Source organism: Papio anubis, chromosome 14 (assembly GCF_008728515.1).
Source record: "Papio anubis isolate 15944 chromosome 14, Panubis1.0, whole genome shotgun sequence".
Classification (NCBI taxonomy): Eukaryota; Metazoa; Chordata; class Mammalia; order Primates; family Cercopithecidae; genus Papio; species Papio anubis.
In genome coordinates, this window is record NC_044989.1 from 23,887,342 (window position 1) to 23,914,399 (window position 27,058).

Genomic DNA, 27,058 nt, shown 5'->3' on the forward strand with positions numbered 1-27,058 from the left:
AATGATACAATGTCCCAAATTCAGAACAATGGCTTCTGATTAGGAAAAAATCAAAAACAAATCCATACCAGAACACCAAAGAGGGAAGAAAAAACATGATTAAACAGTCAGAAAGAAAAACCAGAATAACCACATGAACGGCAACTAGACTGGCCTCACATAACACACAACACAGAGAAAATGACTGTCCAGCTGGAAATCTAATTCACAGATGAGAGAGAAATAAACACATTTCAGACAAAGTCTGAGTGCATTTACCACTAATAGACATGACTGGAAAAACTGTTAAAAGATGTATTTCAGGAAGAAGGAAATTACATAAGAAGGAAAGATAAAAGAGATACGAGTAATGGTGAGCCAAAATACTAGTAAATGTGTAAGAAATCAAAATAATCACTGACTGTATAAAACAACAATAATAATGACTAAGTTGGCAGGTATAAATACAAGATGAAGTTAAAACACAAAAATATAATAACATGAAAGACAGAAGAGAATCATTAGCGATAAATCATCCTTGCATTGATCAGGAGAAGGAAGAGATATTGATCAAAGGTAAACACATATGTTAACAATGGAAAGGTAACCACTCAAAGAACAGACATAGAATACATAATTTCCCAACCAGTAGAGGGCAATAAAAGAAACAAAGAAACTTAATCAGTGCAAGGGAAAAAGAGGCAAAGAAAACGCCTGGTAAATAGAAAATACATAATAAAATAGATACAAATAAAAGTATTAAATTGTTTTAATCAATGTAAATGGCTTAAATCTGTCAGTGAAAAGAAAGGCTCTGGATTAAAAATCAGGTCAAAGAAATGTTGGAAGTAGTAGGCTAGAAAAAGCTATCCAAATAAAAATTCTAAAAGCAACTGGGGAGGTTTTATTACAACAGACAAATTAGGCTTTAAGGACCCATATGAGATGGTAGAAACAATTCACCAGGAACAAGAATAATTCTGATCTTATTTGCAACTAACAGGAAAGCCTCAAAGTGTAAAATAAAAAACTAAGACCCGTACCCCACCTCCCTCCAAAATAAAAAAGAAAAAGAAAAAACTGACATATCTATAATCACAGTAGTAGAGTTTAATATAGTTCTCTCAATGAAAATAATGAGAATATGAAATATTTGAACACTATTAACAAGGTTAACATAGGAACACACATACAAGAGACTATACATTCTTTTGAAGAGCCCACAGAACCAGGCCAGAGGTGCTGGCTCACGCCTGTAATCCCAGCACTTTAGGAGGCCGAGGTGGGCAGATCACTTGAGGTCAGGAGTTTGAGACCAGCCTGGCCAACATGGCAAAACCCCATCTCTACTAAAAATGCAAAAATTAGCTGGGTGTGGTGATGGGCGCCTGTAATCCCAGCTACTCAGGAGGCCGAGGTGTGAGAATCGCTTGAACCCAGGAGGCAGAGGTTGTAGTGAGCCAAGATTGTGCCGTTGCACTCTAGCCTGGGTGACAGAGTAAGACACTGTCTCAACACCACAAAGAACCCATAGAACCAATTTCAATAAACACCAAGGAATTGATATTACTGTAGAAAAATGTTTACTGAATGAAGCTGGAAAATTACACATTTAACATTATTTTCAGATATTTCACTTTAAAGCAAAAGAACTTCCTAATCTCCCCAGGTGGCCTCCTCTGTTATTTACTTGACCTATCGCTAATGTCTGTGATGCTGATGACCCCCTCCTTGTGAGATCCTTTTTCACTGTCTTCCAGGTCACCACCTCGCCTCTCCTCACATTATCCTCCCACCTCACCGGTCTGCCCTCCCACGGTTCCTTTGCTCATTCCTCCTCAACTCTCCCGACTTCCAATGTCGCAGTGCTCTAAGGTTCAGTCCTTGGAACTTTCCTCTACATACTCAGAGCCTTGGTGACCTAGTTCATTCTCAGGGCTTATTTATATACTGATAGGCTCCCAAATTTACACTCCAGCCTGAACATCTTCTCTGAACCTCTTCACATGTTCTGCTGCATACTCAGTATCCCCATTCAGATGTCTAAAAGGCACATCACAGTAACATCCAAAGCCAAACTCCTAATCATCTCCCAACCTGCTCCTCTATGATTTTCCACCTCAGTGGATGGCAATATCATCTCTCCAGCTGCTCAGGCCACCTGATACTTCTCACACTTCACATTCAATCCACCTGCGGGCTCCATCTTCCCAATACATCCAGATCACTTCTCACACGTCCCCCACGGCCGTCCTGATCCAAGTTATCATCTTGTGCTTGGATTACCGAACTAGCTTTCCAATGGCTCTCCTGGCTTCTGATCCCTTCCCCCTCTTTAATCTGGCAAGGCAGAGCAATACTGTTAAAACACATCAGATCATGTCACTCCTTTAATTAAAACCCTTGGCCGGGCGCAGTGGCTCACGTCTGTAATCCCAGAGCTTTGAGAGGCCGAGGCAGGTGGATCACCTGAGGTCAAGAGTTGGAGACCAGCCTGGCCAACATGGTGGAATCCGGTCTCTACTAAAAATATAAAAATTAGCTGGACGTGGTGGTAGGCACCTGTAATCCCAGCTACTTGGGAGGCTGAGGCTGCAGAATCGCTTGAACCCAGGAGGCAGAGGTTGCAGCGACCGGAGATTGCACCATTGCACTCCAGCCTGGGCGACAAGAGTGAAACTCTGTCTAAAAAAAAAAAAAAAAAAAAGAAGAAGAAATAAAAATAATAAAAATAACAAAAACTCTCCAATGGGTTCTTCTCACTCCAGGCAAAAGCCAAAGTTCTTATAAATAGCCCACAAAAACCTAAACAATCTCCCTTATTTCTTAGGTCACACCCAGACCCTCGCTTCCTCCTTCTCTCCTGCTCTTCCCTCCATTTCCACCACACAGGCCTCTGCACTATTCCTCAGGCACCACAGGATGCCCCTGCTTCAGGTATTTTGCATGTGCTACCCCCTCTGCCCAGAATGATCTTCCAGATATCCACGCGGCTCCCTCCAGATATCCTCATACCCCTCCAGTCTCTGGCCCCCGTCACCATCTCAGAGAGGCTTCATCTGAGTATTTTATTTAAAGTAAAATCCCTCTGGATCCACCTCCCTGCAGAACTCCCGTTCCCCTTCCCTGCTTTATTTTTCTAAGACACTACACACTTCATTTTGTTTGTTTTCTGTTTTAGCCTACTCAAACACCAGCTCCAAGATGGCAGAAATTTTTGTTTGTTTTATAATTTGCCATATCCCCAGTGTCTGACACACAGGAGGGCTTCAATAAGCATTTATGGAACGTGATATGAAGATAAACTCTGAGCTGCAGGAGACAGTGCAGCAGTGTTAACTACAGGCAGTCAGAGAAATTGACGAAAACTTCCTGGTAGGTCCTCTCTGGTAGACAGGAAGAGTGGGCAAAGAGGAAAGATGAGAGATCACGGCTACTGTCATGTTCCCAGAGGAGTAATTAGTAGTGGGCTGGGCCACAAGACCCATCCCCATGCTGTGGGAGGATGTGGAGACTGAGACACAAGTTATGAATCGTAAGTAAGTCGCACCACAGTTGGGAACCACTATTCCAAGTTACAGTGCAAGCAAGAAGCAGCAGCAAACAAGAGATGCCTAGGAAAGGAGAGGGGAAAGATCTGGGCAGATTCCAGGAGGTAAAGGACAAAAGACAATCTGTGATGACGAACACAGAGAGTGCTTGTTCAGATTATGTCACAAGTCCCAGAAAAGTCCTTGCCCATTTGGAGGAGAGCAGTGCCAGTGAACAATGCTATTCTCTGTGCCCAATTATGCAGCCAGAGTATCACATAATGGTTTCCAGTTATACTGTGAAGCTCAGTGAAAAGATGAGACTTTAACAGTAAATCTAGATGAATAAACTGCACTTTCTGAAGGCTATCTTTTTATTGAAGTTTTATCAGGACACTAGCAAATTACAAGATATTTTATTTTGTAAAAGAATAGCTTTTCATCCACTTAGCAAATATTTATTGAGTACCGGGTAGCATGCTTCCACCACAAAGCCAAAGACATTTGTTTTTCCTTTTGGAAATTTAAATAATTACTGGACAAATTTCTAAATTCATGTCTTTTTGAGGCCTGTCAAGGTCTACTCCATTAGGAGTTATGTTGCTCATGTAAGCACAAAAAGGAAAGAAGTTCAAATCATATTTTAATGTTGCAGACCATCAGAAAGTAAACTATTTGGCTCAGAAAATAGTCATATTCTAGAATTTCCAAAAGCAACTGTATTGACAAGTGCAAGATAAAGAAAAATTTTATTGGTTTTATTTTTACTTTTGAACTTACTGTAAAAGGTCATAAGCCTAAGACAGCAACAACCTCCTAATGATAGACAAAAGGGCAGACCTGGCCTCACAGAGCAGTTAGTTCAGGCTAAACTCTGCAGCAGCCTTCTAACCTGCCAGACTTGTACCATGACTCAAGTGACGGAGTTAATGTGAGATGCAGGATATAGGATATTATAAAGAGATATCATGAAATAGTAGTTTCATCATGTTAGAACTTTCAATTCTAACAATAAAAATAACTGTACCAATGTGTATATACTGATTTACAACCCCTGAACAATCCTCTGAATAACAGATAACAACTCTGACCCCTGCTCTATCAGTAAATAGAGAATCTGAAGCTTGGTGGTGAAGAGACTTACCAGAGAAATTAGAGCTACTACATATCTAAATCTAGGTAACTTGTTTCAAGTCTTATATTTTGTAATGGCAGGCCATTTAAAATGGTGCTTACATTGCAATCACTGGAGATTCCATGTATAAACCTACCAGGTCCTAAGCTTGGTGAACTGAATTTGAAAGGCAAAAAAGGTTTAGGATAAATATTCTGAATGCCAAAGCCCAAAGCAATGAAAAAGCAAACAAGGCCCTTACTCTCCTTTAACTCTTTGTTATGTCTAAGTGACATAACTGTTCCCTTACACACCCTTCTGCTCTGTCACACACACAGTTAGGCCCTTGTATTTAATAGCCAGTTCCAAATAGACTGTTTCATGCACTGTAGCACTTTGTATGAGTACACCGATTACTATAGCTCTGTCCTTGGGCAGTAGGGGTTTCATATGCACATAGATATTTTTTGTTAGTATGACTGAACAGCTTATGACACTATTAATCTCCCCCAGTAGTACGTTCATATGACTCGTATCTTCCACTTGTTTATGACTACATACATAACTGGAGACTTCGCCCCAAATTGCTGAGTTTAGGACACACAAATTCTATAGCACTGTCTGACTCTGACTTAAGGTGGCTAATGGATGACCACTGGTGACACAGGGATCCCAGTGGCAGGTTCTTCAGTACCCTGGAATGTACCTTGACCAGCTTGGATTCATTTAAAGCAGTTAATTTTCTTCACCCTCCATCTTGCAATTAACTGATGACTGTTCTGCTTTTGTGGTTGGGAATAAGAGCAGCTCCCAGTTAATGGAAAGCAGCATGAGAGAATGAGTTCTGGAGTCAGATCTGGACGCGAGTTCCAACTCTACCACTTACTCAGACAACCCAAATGATTAGTTCATCACTTGGTACACAGCAAATGTTTACTAAATGTTAGCTGTTATTTCTAGTATCTATTATGTGTCAGACATTAAACTAGTGCTTTACAAACCCCTTAAGTCTCATATGCAATATGGGTATTATTATTCTCACTTATACGGACCAGGCTAAGGCTCGGAGGGGTGAGCTGGCTGAGACAGGAATCAAAGCAATCCTCCCACTATACTTCCCACTGCACTCATTTATCGTTCTCTTTGAAAGAGTAAGTGATTTTTGCCTTTTGACGAGCGTTAAAACATCTCTCTGAAGAATGTCCTTCATAATTTGTTGTTCTTTAAAGCAAAGTTTAAAAAGTGATTCTAAAACTGATTCTAAAAGTTTATACGAAGAGGCAAAGACCCAGAATAGCCAACACAAAATTAAACAAGAAGAATAAAACTGAAGAACTGACACTACCTGACCTCAAGACTTACTATAAAGCTGCAGTAATCAACACAGTGTGGTACTGGCAAAAGAATATACAAATAGATCAATGAAACAGACTAGAGTCCAGAAATAGATCCATATAAATAGAGTCAACTGACCTTTGACAAAGGAGCAAAGGCAATACAATGGGGCAAAGATAGTCTTTTCAATAAATGATGCTGGAACAACTGGGCATCCAAATGCCAAAAAAAAATATTCTTTAAAATGAAGTGTAGACACAGTCCTCTACTCTTCACAAAACTTAACTCAAAATGCATCACAAACCTAAATTTGAAACACAAAACCATAACGCTCCTAGAAAATAATGTAAGAGAAAATCTAGATAACCCTGGGCTCAGTGATGACTCTTTAGATATGATACCGAAGACACAATCCATGAAACAAAGAGTTGATAGGCTGAACTTCATTAAACGTAAAAACTTTCATTGTGCAAAAGATGTGGTCAAGAGAATGGGAAGACAAGGCACAGACTGAAAAAAAACTTGCAAAAGACATATCTGATAAAGAACCATTATTCAAAATACGGAAAGAACTCTTAAAAGTCAACAATAAGAAAACAAATAAAAAATGGGCCAAAGACCTTAACAGATGCCTCATTGAAAAAGATACGCAGATGGCAAAAAAGCATATAAAAAGATGCTTTACATCCTATGTCGTTGGGAAAATGCAAATTAAAACAAAAACGAGATACCACTACACACCTGTTAGAATGGCCAGAATCCATAACACTGACACCATCAAATGCTGGCAAAGATGTGGAACAACAGGAACTTTCATTCATTGCCGGCGGGAATGCAAAATGGTACAGCCACTTTGGAAGACAGTTTGCCATTTACAAAACTAAACATACTCTTAAACTATCTGATCCAGCAGCAATCACACACCTTGGTACTGACCCAAAGGAAATGAAAACTTACGTCCACACAAAAGCCTGCACACAGATATTTGTAACAGCTTCATTCAGAATTGCCAAAACTTGGAAGGAATCACGGCATCTTTCAGTGAGTGGATAAACGGGGTACACCCAGACAATGAAATATTATTTAGCACTGAAACGAAAGGATCAAGCCATGAAAAGATATGGAGGAAACTTACATGCCTATTACTAAGTGAAAGAAGCCAATCTGAAAAGGCTGCGTACTGTATGATTCCAATCATATGATATTCTGGGGAGGGCAAACTAAGGAGACAGTAAAAAGATCAGTGGTTGCCAGGGGATGCAGGGAGCGAGAGCTGACCAGGTAGAGCACAGAGGATTTTTAGGGTAGTGAAAATACTCTGTATGATACTGTGATGGCAGCTATACGTCATTACTCATTTGTACAATCCCACAGAATGCACAGCACCAAGACTGAACCTTAATGTAAACTACAGACTTTGATAATGACATGATGTAGGTGCATCAATTGTAACAAATGCACTACTCCGGTGGGGGTGTTGTTAATGGGGGAGGCTATCTATGCCTGTGTCAGGGCAAGGGACATATGGGATATCTCTGTGCCTTCCTCTCAATTTTGCTGTGAACCTAAAACTACTATAAAAAATAAAGTATTTTAAGAAAGTGATTATGAAGACAAATAATTTTAAAACGGGCAAAGGATATGAATAGACGTATCTCCAAAGAAGGTATACAAATGGCCAACAAGCACATGAAAAAATGCCCAATATCATTAGTCATCAGGGAAACACACATCAAAACCACAATGAGATGTCACTTTATGCCCACTGGATGGCTATAATAGAAGTCAGATAATAAGAAGTGCTGGGGAGGATGTGGAGTAACAGAAAGCCCTGTACACTGCTGGTGGAAATAGAAAATGGTGCAGCCAGTGAAGCAGGTTCTCAACAAATTAAACATAGATTTACCATTTGACCTTGGAATTCTACTCCTAGACATCTATCCATAAGAAACACAGACATATGTTCACACAAAAACTTGTATACAAATGTTCACAGTAGTATTATTCACAATAGCCAAATGGTTGAAACAACCCAAATGTCCATTAACTAATGAATGGATAAACAAAACATGGTATATACACACAATGGGATATTAATTTGGCCATAAAAAGGAATAACGTACAGCTATATGCTACTACATGGATGAACCCTGAAAACATGCTAGGTGAAATAAGCCAATCACAAAATGCTACACATTTTATGATTCCATACATACGAAATGTTCAGAATAGACAAACATGGAAACAAGATTAGTGCCTGTTTAGGGCTGGAGGTTGGAGGGGGGCTTAGGGAAATGGGGGTGATAGCTAAATTGTACAGAGATTCATTCTGAGGTGATAAAAATGTTTTACAAGTGATTGTGGAAATGGTTGGACAACTTTGTGAATATACTAAAAACCACTAATTGCATGGCAAGTGAATTATATCTCAATGAAGCTATTACCAAAAAAAGTGATGAAGTTCAGTTTTATCCTTCTGGATACTATTGCCATAGAGTCTTGTCCTTGCTTATTATGTTCAGTCTTTGACTCTCTGACTCTTCTCTGTGTGTCCTTTTTACACAGAGAAAACGCTGTGCAATCTCTGATTTTTCCTTTTTCCTTTTTTTTTTTTTTTTTTTTTTGACATAGGGTCTCATTCTGTCACTCAGGCTGGAGTGCAGTGGTGTGATAGCTCACTGTAGCCTCGACCTCCCAGGCTCAATTGACCTGCCTGCCTCAGCCTCCTGAGTAGCTGGGACTACAGGAGTACAGCAGCACCACTCCCAGCTATCTATCTATCTATCTATCTATCTGTCTGTCTATCTTTAATTTTTTTTGTAGAGACAGGTTTCACCATGTTGCTTAGGCTGGTCTCAAACCCCTAGGCTCAGGGTAATCACCCACCTTGGCCTCTCAAAGTACTGGGATTACAGGCATGAGCCACCATCCTGCTTTCGTTTCACTGGTATGAGTAACGGTTGTACTCCCGAAGTTCATTATTAGGGGATGGTGGCACACTAGTGTAGAGGCTAACAGCGTGGACTTGGGAGCCAGACCATGGACCACCTCTACCACTTACTAGCTGTGGAACCCTGGACAAATAATCTAATCTGTTTGAATTTCTGCATCTCAAAAAAGAAAACAATGAAGAGGTAATACATTCAAGGACCTTAGAAAAGTACGTAGACTAAGAAGTCCTCAAAAAAGAGCACTTTTCCTCTTTTTACTGGTGTGAGAGATGGTTGCAGAGCCAGAATTTCATTATTTTTTTTAAAGTCGTGAAAATAGCACAACACTCTCTTTCTCATATAACCTGTTTCCCGTCTTTGGGTTCCTTTCACTATCCAATCCTTAACTGCTGATCTTCTAGGAGGTCTGATCTTCTTCCCAAATAATCTCATCTACTTTCACTGGTTCCACAACTACCCATATGTATGTCATTCCACCAGGTGGTGAACATCTGATGTTGTCTATCTTGATTTTATCTGACCACCTGCTTGACAATTTCTATGTGGACATCCCATAGGTGCTCCAAACTCCTCTTCTTCCCCCAACTCTAATTCTTCACTGCAGTTGGTGGCACCACTATCACACCCTGTCCCTCAAGACACAAATCTGGAAATAACTGACTTCCACCTACACTCATATCCCATCAATCCCCAATTTTTGCCAATTTTCCCTCAGAACTCTGTTTCATCATTTTTTTCTCCACCTTGGAGTATTCATTTGTAAGTTCCATCAATCTTTTTAGAAAAAAGTTGCAGTAAAAATTATGAAAACACAATAGTCTATTATTAGCCTAGATTATGTTTTCCTTACTTTTGTGAGCAACAACATATTAAAATCAAACTTTATTTCACTTTTGAGATACATATGATTATCTCCAAACAAATTCTTTTCATCTTGACCACTTAAACATTTCTTTTGCCCCCTATGATATAAAACAATTTGCTGGCCTGTACTCATGAGACTACATTAAGAAAAAGAGACATTCCAAAGACATTTAATCATGACTAAATAAAAACCATTAAAAGTAAGTTTTAAAGAATGTTTCAAAAGAAATACACAATACAACTAATATAGTTTGTGTTCTTTTAATAAACACACTTGCATAGTTATATTACAATTTTGTAAAAATAAAAACAGATTATCTCATGCCAAGCGTGCCCAGCATTTGCACAATCTCAATACCTTTAATACTATAGTTTTCAAGACACACAAAATAAAATTTTAAGGCAAAAACAGCACTTTGCAACAATTTAATAATTTATTACATTACAGTAGCATCACAGCAGCATTCAATAATGCCACTTTAGGCAAGTCTTTCAGTATTTCCATTATAGATTCTGCTTACAAGAATTCGTAAATTGGTAAAAGTCACTCTAAGAAAACTTGGCAAATAAAGCTTTGGACTGGAATTGGCATTTCTTTCTCTACTTTTCCTTCCCCCAGTTTCTTTCTTTTAAACTACAGTATTTATATTTTTAAATGTTTTATTTCAAAACATTTATGTATCAGTTACATTTTTAATAGTTATATTATTTTAAAATTAAGATAAAGTTTTAGAGAAACTATATTATGGATAGGGCTGATTTACATTTTCAAATTTTCTAAAAATCAGCTTTGGTTTCAGAACTGATTCTTTTCATTTCTGGAAAACCTAAAAGGTTTAATCAAATAATTTAAATGTGATTATTATATACTGCAATTTGGTATTTTGATTCTTTACCTCCTACAGAAATTCAAATTCATTCAGTTGAACTCACATTTTAAAATTCTATGTTTCTGATGAACTCTAACCTTCTAATGTTGCCTTCTAAGAAAATTGAAAGCTGCCTTATACTGAATGAGGAAGAGAACAAATACTTGGCTGAATGAGGTATTGCAAAAGACTGCATGCATTTTTAAGAAAGACTTAGTTATTATGTCATATGATTTCCATTCTTTTTAGCTTTTTCTTAAATATATGACAAGATGTCATACGATTTCCATTTTTTTTTAGCTTTTTCTTAAATATATGACAAAATACCTACACAAAGAGTGGTATTTCAGTTAATATAGTAAATTTATTTTCCAGACTGACATTCAGCTTAAATATGCCAGTATGTGATTTAATCCATAGGTACCTGATGAACGCATTATTTTCAGATTGGTTACAGATGCCAAATGCTATCTGAAGGTCATTCCTAGTAATTTATATTTATCAGTGTAAAAGTGAAGTGATTTGCACTATAAAAATACCTTTGAAATAATTCATCAATGTATTAGATAAACTCAGTTTCAGAATTATAAAGAAAAAACGTTAGACCAAAATAATGTGGCTAATTAACAGTGGTATGATTTCTACCCCGAGGGTTTAAAAATGGATTTGAAGTAACTGTCTTTGAACTCAAAAGAATGCAAAAGCAGCAAGTTCAGAAAATAAAAGGCAAGAACAGGTAATTAATACAATTTGAAAGAGTCAGTTGAATTCACAAGGACCCAATCTTTGCACTCTTTCAGTGAATGCAGGCAAATCTGTTATTCCATCTGTAAAATGATATTATTGCTTTCCTATTAATGTCATATTTATAAAAGTATCATGAGGATGCCAAATGCTAAAAACAGAGGTGGTCTAGTAACTAGAAATTGCCACCCTAGGGAGCACACATACGTATCTCCCTACAGCCTAATAATGTGATGTATTTTGAAACACAGACATTAGAACTTTATGAAGTTTTAACTGTTGATTCTTTCCCAAGCATCATAGAGTTATGATTTAGGCAATGTATGACTGAAATAATTCATTCATAATGTATAGGCACATTAACATAAATATTGCACAAAATATGCCTCTAACTGAAACTGAGAGGTATAAAAACATATTTCACTCTTTGTAAATAACTTTGTGAGGAAATATGACTCTGTGATTGTATATACACTTTTCCTGATACTCTGACATTCACAAACAGTAGATTGCACTGCAGTTTGTAAACATTTTAAGTTGTAAAAACTTCTCCTTGATTTTCAAATATAGTATAATACTGTCTACTAAAAATCCTTTTTGTTTCAACTAAGTACTCTCACATATATTAGTTTATAATAATGTTTGTTATTATTTTTTAAAGTGTTTTCCATTCAAGGAAAAGAAGTAAATTTCTATGTCAAAGTAGCCAATGTGGTTGAAGAACAGGCATTAGCCAGAGAAGTCTGAGCCTCAAAGAAGCTCCATGAACACAGAGGAATGCCAGGTGTTACACAGCTTTCCTTCACTCTAATTCATTCTTGACTAGAGCCTGCATGTCTGTTTCCGGGACATTTAAACTCTTAAAGGATTTCTTATGATCTTTACTAAATACATGAAGAAGAATGTTGACCAGTGCCCTTTTGTATACTGGGACATGTAGTCACCTGATTAAAACAGGTAACAATGAACTCTGACTTTAAAATGACTGTAGATATAAATGCTCTAAGCTAGGAAAGGTTTTTCACATCTCACAGTCAACGATGGGAGTCTTTCATTCCTCAAAAATAATCCCTTTTTAGGTCATTGAAAGAGAATACAAACGCTGCAGCACATGATGCAGTATCTTCATCAGCCCAGAGCACATAAAGATTCTAAGGGAACGACCATAGGACAAGGCTCATTCTTGGGACTGAAACAAATGAAACACTCTATTCTGCACATGCCTGCCAGAGCAGGCCACTTTCCTCTTCTCTGAGATTTAAAAAGCTCCCCCAAAATGTTATTCCCATCCCGAATACACAGAAAACAGGGCATGGCTGTTTCCAGTTCTTGGCCTTTAAACAAATCTAAATGTCAGTACTCATAGTGGCATATTACAAAGTAATAAACAGTGTGCACTTGAGGGCAAACCACATATTGAGCGAATTAAGAGCTCACTGTGATTAGGATTAGATTAAACATAATAGCAGAACATAAGCAAATTTTATCTGAATTCTGTAAATGAATACACATGTTGCAATAACATTAAAAAAGCATGGCAGCCTATTACAAACCAGTAAGAATAGTTTGTGCAAATAGTGGGTCTTTGTGTGTTTGAACTCCCACCACATAAGGGCAAACTCAATATGCATGCTAATGACCTACAATTATCAAATTAAAAAAGAAGAAAAATGCTAAAGATGCCAGAGTGAACAGCAGGGAAAGCCACACAAAGACCCACTATCCTTTAACTTTTTACAAATAAATTTAAACTATAAGTTAGAAACACAAAAAAATAATCACAAGTGGCTCTAACATTCAAACGAAGTGAACGAATTGTGTAGGAGATATGTGGTCAGGGCTGCCTGCCCTGCCTCCACGCTAGAGTGAAACTTGGATAGTGGGTCTCTGGGGTGCTTTCACAACTGGAAGACAACATTGGGTCCTAAAAAAAGAAAATGAGGAATAAAATGAACATAATGCAAATTAGGTGGGTGAGATAAAATTTGACTAGTAACAACATGCAACATCAACTAAACAAATTTGAACTGTTAAAATTTTCTATTTTAAAAAAAGTTCTAATTATGTAAAAAATGAAAAATAATACTTATAAGGGCCAAAGAAACACAAATGGTAATCTGTAATTTAACTAGCTTACAAGGACTACAAACAGATGGTTCATTTATAAAAATCCGGGTAGGTACAACAAGGATCTCATATCTATTCCTGACTTTAAGGATTAAACATTTTCTGAACCATATCCTATTAAAATTATAGGTTAATATAAATAATGTGAGTGATATTCATAGCTACCACCAACATAATTAACATTACTCTTCATCTTCTTTGAAAAATTATGACTCTTCAATTTCTGATAAATTACTTCAAATAAACAAAATCGGTACTCCTCACTTTCCTAGATAATTTAAACAGTTGTTTTATAGAAACAATAAACCATCTCAGAGGAATTTCTTTGGAAGTTATCCTTAGAATTACAGAATTGAGAGCCCTTTTATTCCAGGATGGATGACAAGCCTTTAGCCATTCATTTAGGCAAAACAGTAAAGTATTCAGTTTTTAGATCTGATTAAACTTAAAAAAAACCCCACATACACCAGCCAGAAACAAGGTAATAGGTAAGTTACTGCTAATAACTTTATAACAAAGAGAAATTTGAAACTACTCTTATTTTAAAATAACCTCTTGAACATTTTGTTTTCCCAGCTGTCAGTATGTAAAATGACCAAGAAAATAATAAGTTCCTCCTTGCATCCCCAACATTTGCCATTCCAGCAAACCATTACTACTTATCCTTCATGTACCAGCTCAAATATCTTCTGTTACATCTTTCACAACATGCCGTCTTTCTCCATAAAGATTTAGGGGGTCTTTTTCCAAAACATATTTGTATAAATATTCATTACAGCAACTGTTATATTTATCTGAATGTTGTTCCCCACTAACCTCTAAAGCTACTTCAGAGAATGGATTGTCTTTTCTTGTTTGTATTCCCAGTACTCCTAGTCAGTACAGAGTAGACACTCAAATAATACCAAATGATGAATTTCTTAAATGAACAGTGGGAAGAATGTTAACATAAAATCCAAAAACCCCATAAAAAAGTAAAATCTGAAGCACATAGGAGCTATAAAATCATTGTGTAGGTCAATAATGACTGAAAGACAATTACTCTTTTTCTTCTTATTTTAATCTTTCAATATTTCCTTGTTTGTTTGCTTTGAGACAGGATCTCATTCTGTCACCCAGGCTGGAGTACAGTGGCATGACCATGGCTTACTGCAGCCTCCCACCTCAGCCTCCCAGGCTGCTGGGACTATAGGCATGTGCCACCATACTCAGCTAATTTTTAAAAAATTTTCTGTGGAGATGAGGTCTCCCTATATTGACAATCAAACAATCTTCCTGCCTCAGCCTCCCAAAGTGTTGGGATTACAGGTGTGCGCCACTGTGCCCAGCCCTGCTACTTCCATGTTTTATTTCAGGGAGGGCTTGCATTACAGTTGGTTGTCTTCTAGAGGTGCGCTGTCTAACACAGTAGCCATAGGCCACAAGTGGCTTTTCAGCTTAAAATTAAAGTTAAATTAAATTAAAAATTGAGTTTCTCAGTCATATTAGCCACACTCCAAACAATCAAGTGACTAGTGGCCACTGTCTTGGAGAGTGGAGATACAGACTATTTTCTGTATTGCATAAAATTCTACTGGATAGCGTCGTTTAGACTGGATATCTCTCTCATCTACAGGTGGACTAAGGCTCTGCCAGTTCTACCCATACTAAAATAGTAAACGAAGCATTCTCTGGGCAAAAGTAATTTCCATGACAAATGTGTCCTTGAATAACTAATAACTAACAGATGATATCAATCTATTTTCTGTCTCATTAGTGTATTAAACTTTTACTGACAACCAGAAACCATGCTGCTTCTTTTTGGAATAAAAAATTGTCACTGAACTCTCTGGGAAAGTTACTTTCCAAGGAAATTGTTACTGCCTTGAACTAGTAGATTTCTTCAGAGTAATTTTCAAATTATCTGCAGAGGGGAAACTGAAAGGACCTTCATAAAATAGGCAGGGGAAAGGTATAAGACATGGGGCCACAGTCCTGTCCTTCCTTTCAAATGGCTTTTGTCTGTTCTTTATATTCCCTATTATATGAGACTTAATTGGAAAAAGTGTTTCAAACAACAACAACATATTTGAAAAACCTAACTTTAGTTCATAGATGCTATAAAAACCAAATGTACTGACACACTGGCATGCCTTCAGGGATCACTAGCCAAAAATCTTCCAAACCCAGTAGGTCTGAAAAGTATTTTCCATTCTCAACACCAAGAAAGATGCCACAGCTAATTAGATAAACTGGTTTCTAAGTAATCACTGTGAACTGCCAAACCATCAGCAGAGCTTAAAAATGATCATTTATTAGGCAACCCAAGTTACAATTTTCTTCATCACTTCTGAAATCCTGTAATATTTTTGGGAATATTCAAATCACAAAAAAACTGGATTCCTCCCATCTCCAAGTTGGGAAACTTAGTTGCTTTATCTAAAGGGAAGGTTTCTCCCAGGGTCAGAACTATCTTTATAAGCTCTAAAGTGAAAATAATGCACAAAATTATAGATATGGTATATATTCATAATCCTTATACTGAATCATAAGTGTATCTCAGTTTTGTTTGGGTTACCATATATTCTCAGCAACTGAATTTAAATGAAAGGCTAAGTATTTTACATTTCATAAGACATATATCATGAGATATTTTAAAAATAAAACTAAAAACCAAAGAGTGGGAAAAAGTGACAATCGTTTCATAAAGGTAAAAAATTATTTTCAAGTACTATTTATTTCCTAACTTATTACTAATGCTGTATTTATTGTCAACCAAAAGAATGGCTAGGTAAATACCAGAGAGATGATTTTATGTAATACCAAACTTCACACTTCGAGATCTGGACCCCTGTTCTGAAAATAATGAAATAGACCTTGATTTATACATCCCTTGTGGAAAAAGGTGGCTATCTAAAGAATCACCTGATAAGAATTTTGCAACAGTCATAAATATTTAAGTTTTAATTTTCTTCCAACATGGATGATATGTAAACAGCGAGAAATAAACGAGACGGTTGGAAATTTAACGGCTTCTGTACGCTAAAAGAGTAATTTTGAATAGGTGAATAGGGTAATTGCTACCTACTTTTTTTTTTCCCCTTGAGACAGGGTTTCTCTCTGTTGCCCAGGCCGGAGTGCAGTGTGTGTGATCATGACTTACTGCAGCCTTGACCTCCCGGGTTCAAGAGATCCTCCCACCTCAGACTCCCAAGTAGCTGAGACTACAAGCATGTGCCACCACAGCCAGCTAATTTTGGTATTTTTTGTCGACATGGGGTTTCGCCATGTTGCCTAGGCTAGTCTCCAACTCCTGGGCTTAAGGAATCTTGCACACCATGGCCTCCCAAAGTGCTGGGATTATGGGTGTGAGTCACTGTGCCCGGCCACTAGCGACTTTTTATTAAACCAAAAAAGAACATGGGACACTGAAAAAGAGGAAGATAGTGAAAAGAAGCTGCAGTATAGATGGCAGTCATACCAAAGGACTCGTAGGAAAAATTATATATTCTTTCAGATTAAGTCTAATACTAAGGTCTGGAGCTAGCAAGTATTTAAAATAAAGCTGTATAACTTCTGACCTTGTAAAAAGTTTCCTTTTGTTTCTTCTCACTTTAAACACTAATCTACATTTGCTGTGAATGCTGAGTTTAGGATCTAATCCAGAAAAGGAATAAATGCAGTGCTGTATATTAAAGTTTCATACTAGGTGAGAGGTAAATAATTTAATATTACTCACACTGTTGACTTGGATCTGAGTCTGTCGTCATCTTAACGTAGTTTGAAGGAAAGAGACCAGTCACCCCATTGATCTCTCCTTGCCACCAATCAGGATCATCTTTGTTCATAACATTAATGAGTTGTCCCTTGGAGAAACTGAGCTCATCTTCATTATTGGCTGCATAGTCATACATAGCAATCACCTGACATACTATCACAAGAATAACAAAATAACACATTAAACAAATTAATTATTTCTTCAAGGGTCAATCATTTGAAATCTCCCTAGGATTTAAATTATTTTAATATTAAATATTAAAATTAGGCTAAAATTTCCCTTGAACTGCTCTCTTTCTCACCCTCCTTCCCCTATTCCTGGTCTTACAAAAACAAGAACTTCCCAACTACAGTTAACAATGCAAGTGAAGTATTTCACTTTAAGTATGATGGTGTAACAATTACACATTGAACGATTTCAAGGAGTTGAAGTGGTTCAAGTATCAGTGAATAAGCTGGCTGTTCCTACACTGAACTTTTCAGAAAGAAAATTCTCAGTGGCATGTTACTTTTAAGCAGACGTAAAGAAAGAACACATTTTAAATGTTTTTCAAAGAGTGAGCTAATCTAAGAAGTTGCTGAGTTTTAACAAACTCCTCTAAAATGAAATACAAATTAACCCACTTCCATACCAGGATGAAAGGCAGGTGTGGCTCTTTCACTACTTGGACCCAAAAGTTTAACATGACTGGCAGGAAACCATCCTTTCTGTCGCTTTTTTCCTCTGGCCTATAAAATTAGCAAAAGAAATATACAATTGAAAGATGAGATTAAAAACAATCATTGAGACATAACTTAAAAATTAGAAAAACCATAAATGTGTAGTAAATAATTTAATCTTGCCTAAACAGAGGTCTGGTCTTTGCCCTCAGCTCCTTGGAAGTAATCTCTAACTCCTTAGACTATCCTGACTGGTGAGAGTGTCTTAGTTTACCTGTGGGTGCTGGGCCATGCCAAATCTAACAATGCGATGTATGGTGGGTGCTTTGGGTCATGCAGTGTCAGCTCTACCTTGGTAGGGGATGGAGACTGATTTCAGCCAAATGGGCAATCAACTATATCTATGTGAGGAACCCCAGTCAAAACTCTGGACACCAAGGCTTTGCTAATTGGCAATACTCTGTGTGTATTGTCACACATCATTGCCAGGAGGAGTTAATACTGTTCACGACTCCACCAGGAGAGGATAACTGGAAGCTCTGTTTTTGGAACTCTACTGCACTCTGCCCCATGTGTCTCTCAACTTGGCTGTAACTTGGCAATAAACTGTAACATGAGTGTAACAGCTGTAGTGAGTTCTGTAAAGTCCTTCTAGTGAATTACAGAAATTGAGAGCAGTCTTGGAGACCCCCAAGCTTGGAACTGGTTTCAGATATGAGCATGGTCTTGGGGGCCTCAAACTCAGCATTAGCCTTTCAAGTCAACATTAAACAACCGGAAGACATACTAAAACACGCATCTCAAACTGCTGCTGAAAACGGCATCTGCAGAAGTCTATGTGGAGGTCTTTCAGACTCAGAGTTCTCTGAGTATTTCTCAAAAATATTTATATTCTAAAAAGACATTTCTAGAGTTCTCCTAATAAGTTCAAGTCAACCCTTAAAATGGTGCAGCCGACTACAAATACTTCTTGGAGCTTTGTTAATAATTAATCAGGAGGTCATAAGTAAAATTTGTAAAGAGTCATGTTTCCCACTTAGTTCAGTCCATCTTCAAAGTAAATCAGAAGGTGGAATTTCAGGGGGTTATTCAAGAAGGTATTACATTTGAGCCCCCATTTTTCTTTAGGAATCCTAAGACTCCCGATTTGCAAGAATGAAGCTATGTTTATCCTCCATATTACAATTACATATCACTCATAAAAATATAGTTATTATATCTCGTCATCTTTCAATCCCTCAAACGCTTTTTAGTTTTAACTAGTAAGGAAATTTTAGAAGTCAGAGAAGAACCCTTTTCCTGTATCAAAACACATGCAATAACTGTTAACATTTTAGGGAAAAAAACAGGTTCATCTATGTCCATATTGTTTTTCCTTGCACTGCTGTTTCAAAAACCTAAGACCACTAGCGGACAGACCAATTAGTAGTATTTTCTCAGCACCACCTAGATCATGTCTTTCTCCGAGAGGCTATACTGCAAGCCTGGGACTATCCCAGGGAAAGATGATGATGTGCTTTCCTTTAAGAACCTGATCTTTGAATTATAAAGGAATGCATTATTGGAAAACAATTATGTCTTTGGAGAAAATTATTCCTTAAATTGTTACTTATAATATCAACTCAACTGCGCTAAAAATGTACACGTAAAAGACGAAAGGAAATATAACGCAGTAAAATATTGATAATGATTACCTCTAAGTGGAATGATTATGGGTGATCTAAAAATTTTTATTAATTTTTATCTTTTTTATGGAACATGCAGTACTTTTATAATAAAATTTATAGATGCTATTTAATGAAGATTACCTGTAACTCTCCTTGCCACCACCCACTTGTATTTTTCTTTAGAATTAATATTAACTGTCCTGGTGCAAGGCTAAGTTGTTCAGAACCAGAAGCAACATATGCTGAAGTTACCTGAGCAATCTCTGAAAAGAAGACAAACAAGAAACTATGAATTCAAGATTGCAACAGAGCAAACACTTTAGTAATTTTTTTAAGATCATTACTATACATACCAGGTTTTTTATTTGATGCTCCAGACTTGCTAGCACTCCCAAAACTCTACAAGGAAAAGATACCATATTGTTTTATTATTTCCAACAATCCAGAAGTAAAAGTACAAAGGTTAATGGGAATTAGAGATTTCAAATTCCCAGCATTCCTTTTTCTTTAAATGAAGATGAAAATGACAATGAACCTCATGCAGTATTAACAAATAAGTGAAAAATCCAACACTTATGAGGAGATCTGGTCTGCTAATGTAAAACATTATATACAAGTGGCTGATGTCGTCAACCACTGACTCAACAGGAAGAGCTTGTTTTCTGAAACTTAAATATTAAACATGACCCTCCAGGCCAAATGCACCCCATTCATCAATGGTGTTAGCACCAATGCCCACTATGCACAACACGTGTCCTGGATATGTCAAGGTATATGTTATTTTGCTCCTGCTTTCTCTAAGGGATCCTGACTTATCTATGGATCTTGATGAACAGGAGACAATGTTTTTATTTATTTATTTTACCATGCTCCCCCCAAACTGACTGAATCTGACCTAAGAACAAAAAACCTCTATCCTGTGTAGCAACTATTACTTCTGTTTCACTTTGAAGGATAAACTGGCCCAACCACATTTCCTCTTCATAGGAATTTGAACAACAAAAGGGATGGGATTAAAAAGAATTTTGTTCTGTCAGTGAACACAGCTGCAGTACAAGTATTAAGCAGAGTGGATGGTAGTTAAAAGCTAACATTTTCTGAGTACTGTGTAACAGACACTGCTCTAAGAGGTTCCATATGTTCTGCTATTTAATTTTCACAATAACATTATTAAGTATGATTATCTCCATTTTACAGAGAAGGAAACTGAGGCACAGAAAGGTACAGTAACTTGTCCAAGGTCACTGAGCCTCTAAGTGGTACAGCTGAGAGTCAACCCAGGTAGTCTGATTCTACTACACCAATGGCTCTCAGCATGTGGTTTTTAGAACCTGGAAATAGTCCTTGAGCCTCTTTCAGGGGTCCGTGGGATAAAAACTATTTTCATAAAAATACTAAGATATTATTTGTCTTCTTCATTGTGTTGACATTTACAATTGTGGTTAAAATCATTGGTGCTTTAGTGTGAATCACGGCAGTGGCACCAAATGACACTGAAGTTACAGTAGTGTTCTTCACTGCCATGCACTCCAACTAAAACAAAGCCAGTTTCACTTAACAATGTCTTTAATGAAGCAGCAAAAATTTTATTAAATCTTAACCTTCAAGTCCATACCTTTTAAAAATTCTGTGTGAGTAAACAGAAGTGTGCCTAAAACATCTGTGCTGCATACTAAAGTATGACGGTTGTCTGAAGGAAAGCATTTGTGTGACTAAATTGTGCACTCAACTAAGTTTTTCATGGAACAACATTTTTACTTCAAAGAACCGATAGAAAAACTATTTAGCCTTGGGATTTAGCAAACAAAAATGAAGTAAGCCTGGTCCCTTCAAGGAAAACAGCTGACAGAATTTTTTGCCAATGATAAAATTCAAGATTTCCAGGGAAAATTAAAATTTTAGAAAATTTGTACATACCACTGATCAAAACCATAAACATGATCTCTGTTTTAAGCATAAATCTTGATTAACAAGAACGGGTTGATCTTATTTTTAATACCAAAATAATTTAAGTATAAACCTGATTAACCAGATGGGTTGGTTTTATTTTAATACCAAAATACCTCTTGATCCTTTGGTTTGACATAGTTTGATGGAAAAATTCCACTTCTATCTCCAATACTTCCTGTCCACCACTCTCCATCTTTCTGGGTCACCAATATTTCTTCACCTTCTGTGAAAGTCAAATCTCCAGGTTCCACACTTGAATATGGATAAAGTGCAATATATTCTGTAGGGAATAAAGTAAAAAAAAGCAGATTCTGGTTTTTAAGATTACAGAAGTGAAAAAGAAATTAGGTTATTCTCCAAGACATGGTATAAGTTTGCTGTGAAAGACCTTGTGCCTTCAGGAAACCTAATATAAAAAGATGTAAAGGACGAAGCAATTATTTAATAATTCCTTAGAAAAAAGTTATTTAACTTAACATAAAACTTTAGAGTTTCTTTTATTCTCAATTGTTTTATTTTTTATCACAAAGAATTACCCAAAACTACAAACAGATATTAGTATCTCTATAGATAAAGACACCCAGGCTTAATGAGATTAAGTCACTCAGTTATTTAGATAATGGAGTCAAGATAGGAAAATATATTTTTTAACATTTTTATACAAGAAACATTTTAATCTGCTACATTATTTTCTCTTTAATTCTTTTAAGTACACAGTTATGGAAATACTCAATATCCAGAAGACAGCAGTACTAGAAGCCAAGTTCTATCATGATGACCCAGCTTCTAGCACAGTACTTGACTTGGAGTAGATGCTCGATAAATGTTAACAAATGACCTCGGCTGGGCACAGTGGCTCACACTTGTAATTCTAGCACTTTGGGTGGCCGAGGCGGGAGGATCATCAGGTCAGGAGATCGAGACCATCCTGGCTAACACGATGAAACCCCATCGCTACTAAAAATACAAAAAATTAGCCAGGTGTGGTGGCGAGTGCCTGTAATCCCAGCCACTGGGAGGCTGAGGCAGGAGAATGGCGTGAACCCAGGAGGCAGAGCTTGCAGTGAGCCCAGACCGCACCACTGCACTCCTGCCTGGGCAACAGGGCGAGACTCCGTCTCAAAAAAACAAAAAAAAACAAAAAAAACAAAACAAATGAACTCGAGGGAAATATCTAAATTTTTATATTGCCTTTGATTTTTGTTTCTGTGATTGTTACTACTTAGAAGGAACAGTTGGTGACTTGGTTTTCTAAGCCTTTTTCTTTCTTTCTAGTTTTATTTATATTTGCCAACATGGAATTTGATCTTAATATCATAAACTGGAGATTATCAGAAACACCATTTGCAACCAATTATTTACTATTGGCATTCCCAGTATTACTCAATTAATTTAACAAAATTCAAAGTGATTACAAGGTTTAGGTACGCTGCAATAAAAGTAGGGTCCTTTCCAACATGCTCCTCACTACTTTCCTATGCTCACCTCAGAGCACTCATTCCACAGTACACCTATGATTCAGCTTCACTGGTGACATGTGGTTCCCCCGTTCCTTGACTCACTCCATTCCCTCTGTCTAGAAGTGCATTCTCCTCTGTCACTATGCTAGATCCTACTCATTGTTTAGGATGATGCAATACTGCCATCTCTGTGGATTCATATGTCCTACTCTAAATTAGTTTTCTTCGCTCATTAAATAATTTATCACAATTGTATGCTCCATTCTATTGTGAGCACTTTGGAAACTTTCATTCATCCTTGTACTTTCCAGGCTTTACCACAGAATCTTCAACATAATAGATACTGAATTTTGTTCAATTTAACATCAAACTGATATTTTTAGCAAAACATAAAATGTACCTCAGCTATTCAACTAACTTCATAATGGACTTATACACTTCATTTATAAATTTATGTAACTATTAAATAAAAATATCATCTGAAATTAGGGTGATCTTTCATTTTTCCTCACATTAACAAAGTCAAAATAATTTATTAAACAACCCAAAGGGATATAGAAAAAAATTCTTTGCAATATTTATGATAAAGTATACCTTGGTACTCCTTAATGATTCATATGGTATATTATAATTAAAATTTATAAGCAACTAAATGTACTGAAATGTCCTTACCTCCTAAACATCTATAATCAATAATTGCAACACTTATTATTTATGATGTTATTCATCAAACCAATCTATGCTGAATTTTCATAGCACTGCCTTTCTAAAGTGCCAAGTATTTTCATTCATGTTTTTTCTATATTCTCAATATTCACGTGAAATAGATAGGGGCAGATTTTCCTAATCTCACTTTAATACTGAAGACACAGAAATGGGGAGAATAGCAACTATGTGAAGTCAGGTAGTTAGTCAAGAGCTAAATTGATTACCATCTAATTTACAAATTGCCAAAAGCTTACCTTCTCCAACTGAATAGGCTGCCGAGGTAGGTTTCTTATTTATAGCTGCATACAAAGCTTCTGGTCTACCAAATATATAAACAAAAAACAATAAAACAAATACAAGCAAAAATAAGACAGGTGATTTGATGCACAGGTTTTAGTAGTGCATTTTTTAGGGCTTTCTCAAATTAATCTAAATACAGTCTCAGTACACAGAACTGGGAAGACTTATACAGAACATCCTGCAGGATTAAGAACAGCCTAATTATACACTTCTACATTTTAAAATATATTTTTAAAATTTCAATATGATTTATAAATAGTTTTTCAAATGTGAAATATTTCGCCTTTCTAAAGAAACTTAAAAGACACCCACAAATTGGTAAGTGGTAAGCACATATAGGGCTTAGTTTAGTGTAGGAAAAAACAAGGGCAATATATAAATTTATTATCTGTTTAGAATGCACTACATTAAAAAAATAAAAATAATAAAACGTTGTTTTTATTATCTCAGAACAGGTGTAACATTAATTTCCATTTTAACCCAGGAATCTGTTTTCAAAAAATCTAGAAGACTATCCTGTTTAACTAGACACCTGTGGGATGCATCAGGGCTCCTCAGGACCTGTGAGTAAATTACACAGTGAGGCAGTTTTTAAATAAACAGAAGGGGAACCTTATTACAACTACTGGTCACAACTGAATGGACTGTCTTGTTTAATGCTAAATTCTCCGTTATTTGCAGGTTTTCAAGTTACATGACTTATCTGTTAGAAAACACTGGTAACTGTATGAAAAGTTAGAAGAAATGCCCTTTAAAACATTGAAACTTAATCTGTTTTTGCTTCAGTTTTCTTCTCTGTAAATGTTATGGACATAAAATAAGACAATTTCTATAAAGGAATTGTCTATAAAGGGCCTAGCACAGTGCATGCATACAAATGCCAGCTATATATGGTGGTTGTTACTATTATTACATTCTTCTAAATCCAAAATTCGGCCAGGTGTGGTGGCTCACACCTGTAATACCAGCACTTTGGGAGACCAAGGTGGGCAGATTACCTGAGGCCAGGAGTTTGACACCAGCCTGGCCAACATGGAAAAACCTTGTTTCTACTAAAATACAAAAATTAGCCCGGTGTGGTGGTGCATTCCTGTAATCCCAGTTACTTGGGAGGTTGAGGCAGGAGAATCGCTTGAACCAAGGAGGCAGAGGTTGCAGTGAGCTGAGATTGTGCCACTGCATTCCAGCCTGGGCTACAGAGTGAGACTCTGTCTTGAAAAACAAATAAATAGGGCTGGGCATGGTGGCTCATGCCTGTAATCCCAGTACTTTGAGAGGCCAAGGCAGGCGGATCACCAGAGGTCAGGAGTTTGAGACCAGCCTGGCCAACACAGTGAAACCCATCTCTACTAAAAATACAAAAATTAGGCTGGGGGCGGTGGCTCACGCCTGTAATCCTGGCACTTTGGGAGGCCAAGGTGGGCGGATCACCTGAGGTCAGGAGTTCGAGACCAGCCCGACCAACATGGAGAAACCCCGTCTCTACTAAAAATACAAAAAAACTTAGCCAGGCATGGTGGCGCGTGCCTGTAATCCCAGCTACTTGGGAGCCTGAGGCAGGAGAATCGCTTGAACCCGGGAGGTGGAGGTTGCGATGAGCCGAGATGGGGCCATTGCACTCCAGCCTGGCCAACAACAGTGAAACTCTGTCTAAAAAAAAAAAAAAAAATTAGCTGGGCGTGGTGGTAGATGCCTGTAATCCCAGCTACTTGGGAGACTGAGGCAGGAGAACTGCTTAAACCCAGGAGGTGGAGGTTGCAATGAGCCATGATTGCGCCACTGTACCCAAGCCTGGGCGAAAGAGCGAGAATCCATCTCAAAAATCAATCAATCAATCAATCCTAAATTCCATGTCAGGCTGAAAAGCAAATTTTTAGAAACTGAGCACTACCTTCCAGAAACATAGAAACTCAGCAGTGAAAGGATCTTTAAAGATTATTTGGCTCAATATTTTAATTCAATCAATTAGAAAACTAAAGATTAAGTAGGTTATTCCTTACAGCCTGGCAAAAATAGCAGAGCCAAAATTCAAACCTCTTGACTGATAAAGAACAGCATCTTTTCATCAAATCAGACTGCTTTTCTACCAACTTCCATATAAAACACAAGAGACAGTTACCCATAGCTATATTATAGTACTTATTTCCTTGTATTATATTTGACAACTTGACTCCCTACAGAGTAGGAAATAAAGGCCAGAGACCTAACCTATCTAGTTTTTAGCTGTTTTCATTTGAAAATTCATTCGATTGTTCATTCATTCACACCTCTCCTCATTCACTCAGCTAATATGATTGAACAGCTACAATGCATTATGATTAGAACAGGCATGAAGAAACTGAAAAATGAACAAATAAAAAAAGACATTAGATCATAAGACCTCATAGAGCTTATGGCCTAATAAGGGACATTGGTTTAAAAAAAAAATACCAGTAACTATAATGCAGACTGCTATAAGCAGTAAGAGACGTTATATTCAAGGAATCTTGGAGACTCAGAAATGGGAATGCCCAATTTGGCCAAGAGGAGGCCCTCAGTAAAGAGTTACTTAAATATTGACAATTTATAGTAGACAAGGGAGAAATGCTTGAAAGAAAATGAAAGGTAACTTTTCTAACTGATTTATGGTACAAAGAAATGGCCAGGTAAGGTGGCTTACACCTGTAATCCCAGCACTTTGGGAGGTGGAGGCACGAAGATCGCTTGAGCCCAGGAGTTTGAGACCAGACTGGGGTAACACAGCAAAATCCCATCTCTACAAATAATTTAAAAATTAGCCAGAGTGGTACCATGCACCTGTGGTCCCAGTTACTCGGGAAGCTTAGGTGGGAGGATGGCTTAAGGCTGGGTGGTCAAGGCTGCAGTGAGCCATGATCCACCACTGCACTCTAGCCTGGGCAACAGAGTGAGACCCTGTCTCAAAAACAAATTTTAAAAAGCAACAGATCTAAAATTTTGAGTAGCTTGAAAATTTTATGAATCTGAAATAACTAGAATGAAAGACATTCTAAACTGAAACAAATATCTGAAGTATGCTTTTTTCA

The 27,058-nt window shown here is 37.2% G+C and overlaps 1 protein-coding gene across 13 annotated transcripts in view; it reads right to left on the reverse strand.

Annotated features, from left to right (window-relative positions):
• Positions 1–27,058, reverse strand: part of ITSN2 (intersectin 2) — a 154,756-nt gene that overhangs the window by 25,600 nt on the left and 102,098 nt on the right. For all 13 annotated transcript variants that reach the window (XM_009183776.4, XM_031654972.1, XM_021924639.2 and 10 more), the window contains 6 exons: positions 23,969–24,033; positions 21,660–21,826; positions 19,950–19,995; positions 19,738–19,859; positions 17,902–17,998; positions 17,232–17,423 (listed from right to left, as the gene is read on the reverse strand). In XM_009183776.4, coding sequence (XP_009182040.3) covers positions 17,232–17,423; positions 17,902–17,998; positions 19,738–19,859; positions 19,950–19,995; positions 21,660–21,826; positions 23,969–24,033 — 689 coding nt within the window. The remainder of the gene's footprint in view (positions 1–17,231; positions 17,424–17,901; positions 17,999–19,737; positions 19,860–19,949; positions 19,996–21,659; positions 21,827–23,968; positions 24,034–27,058) is intronic.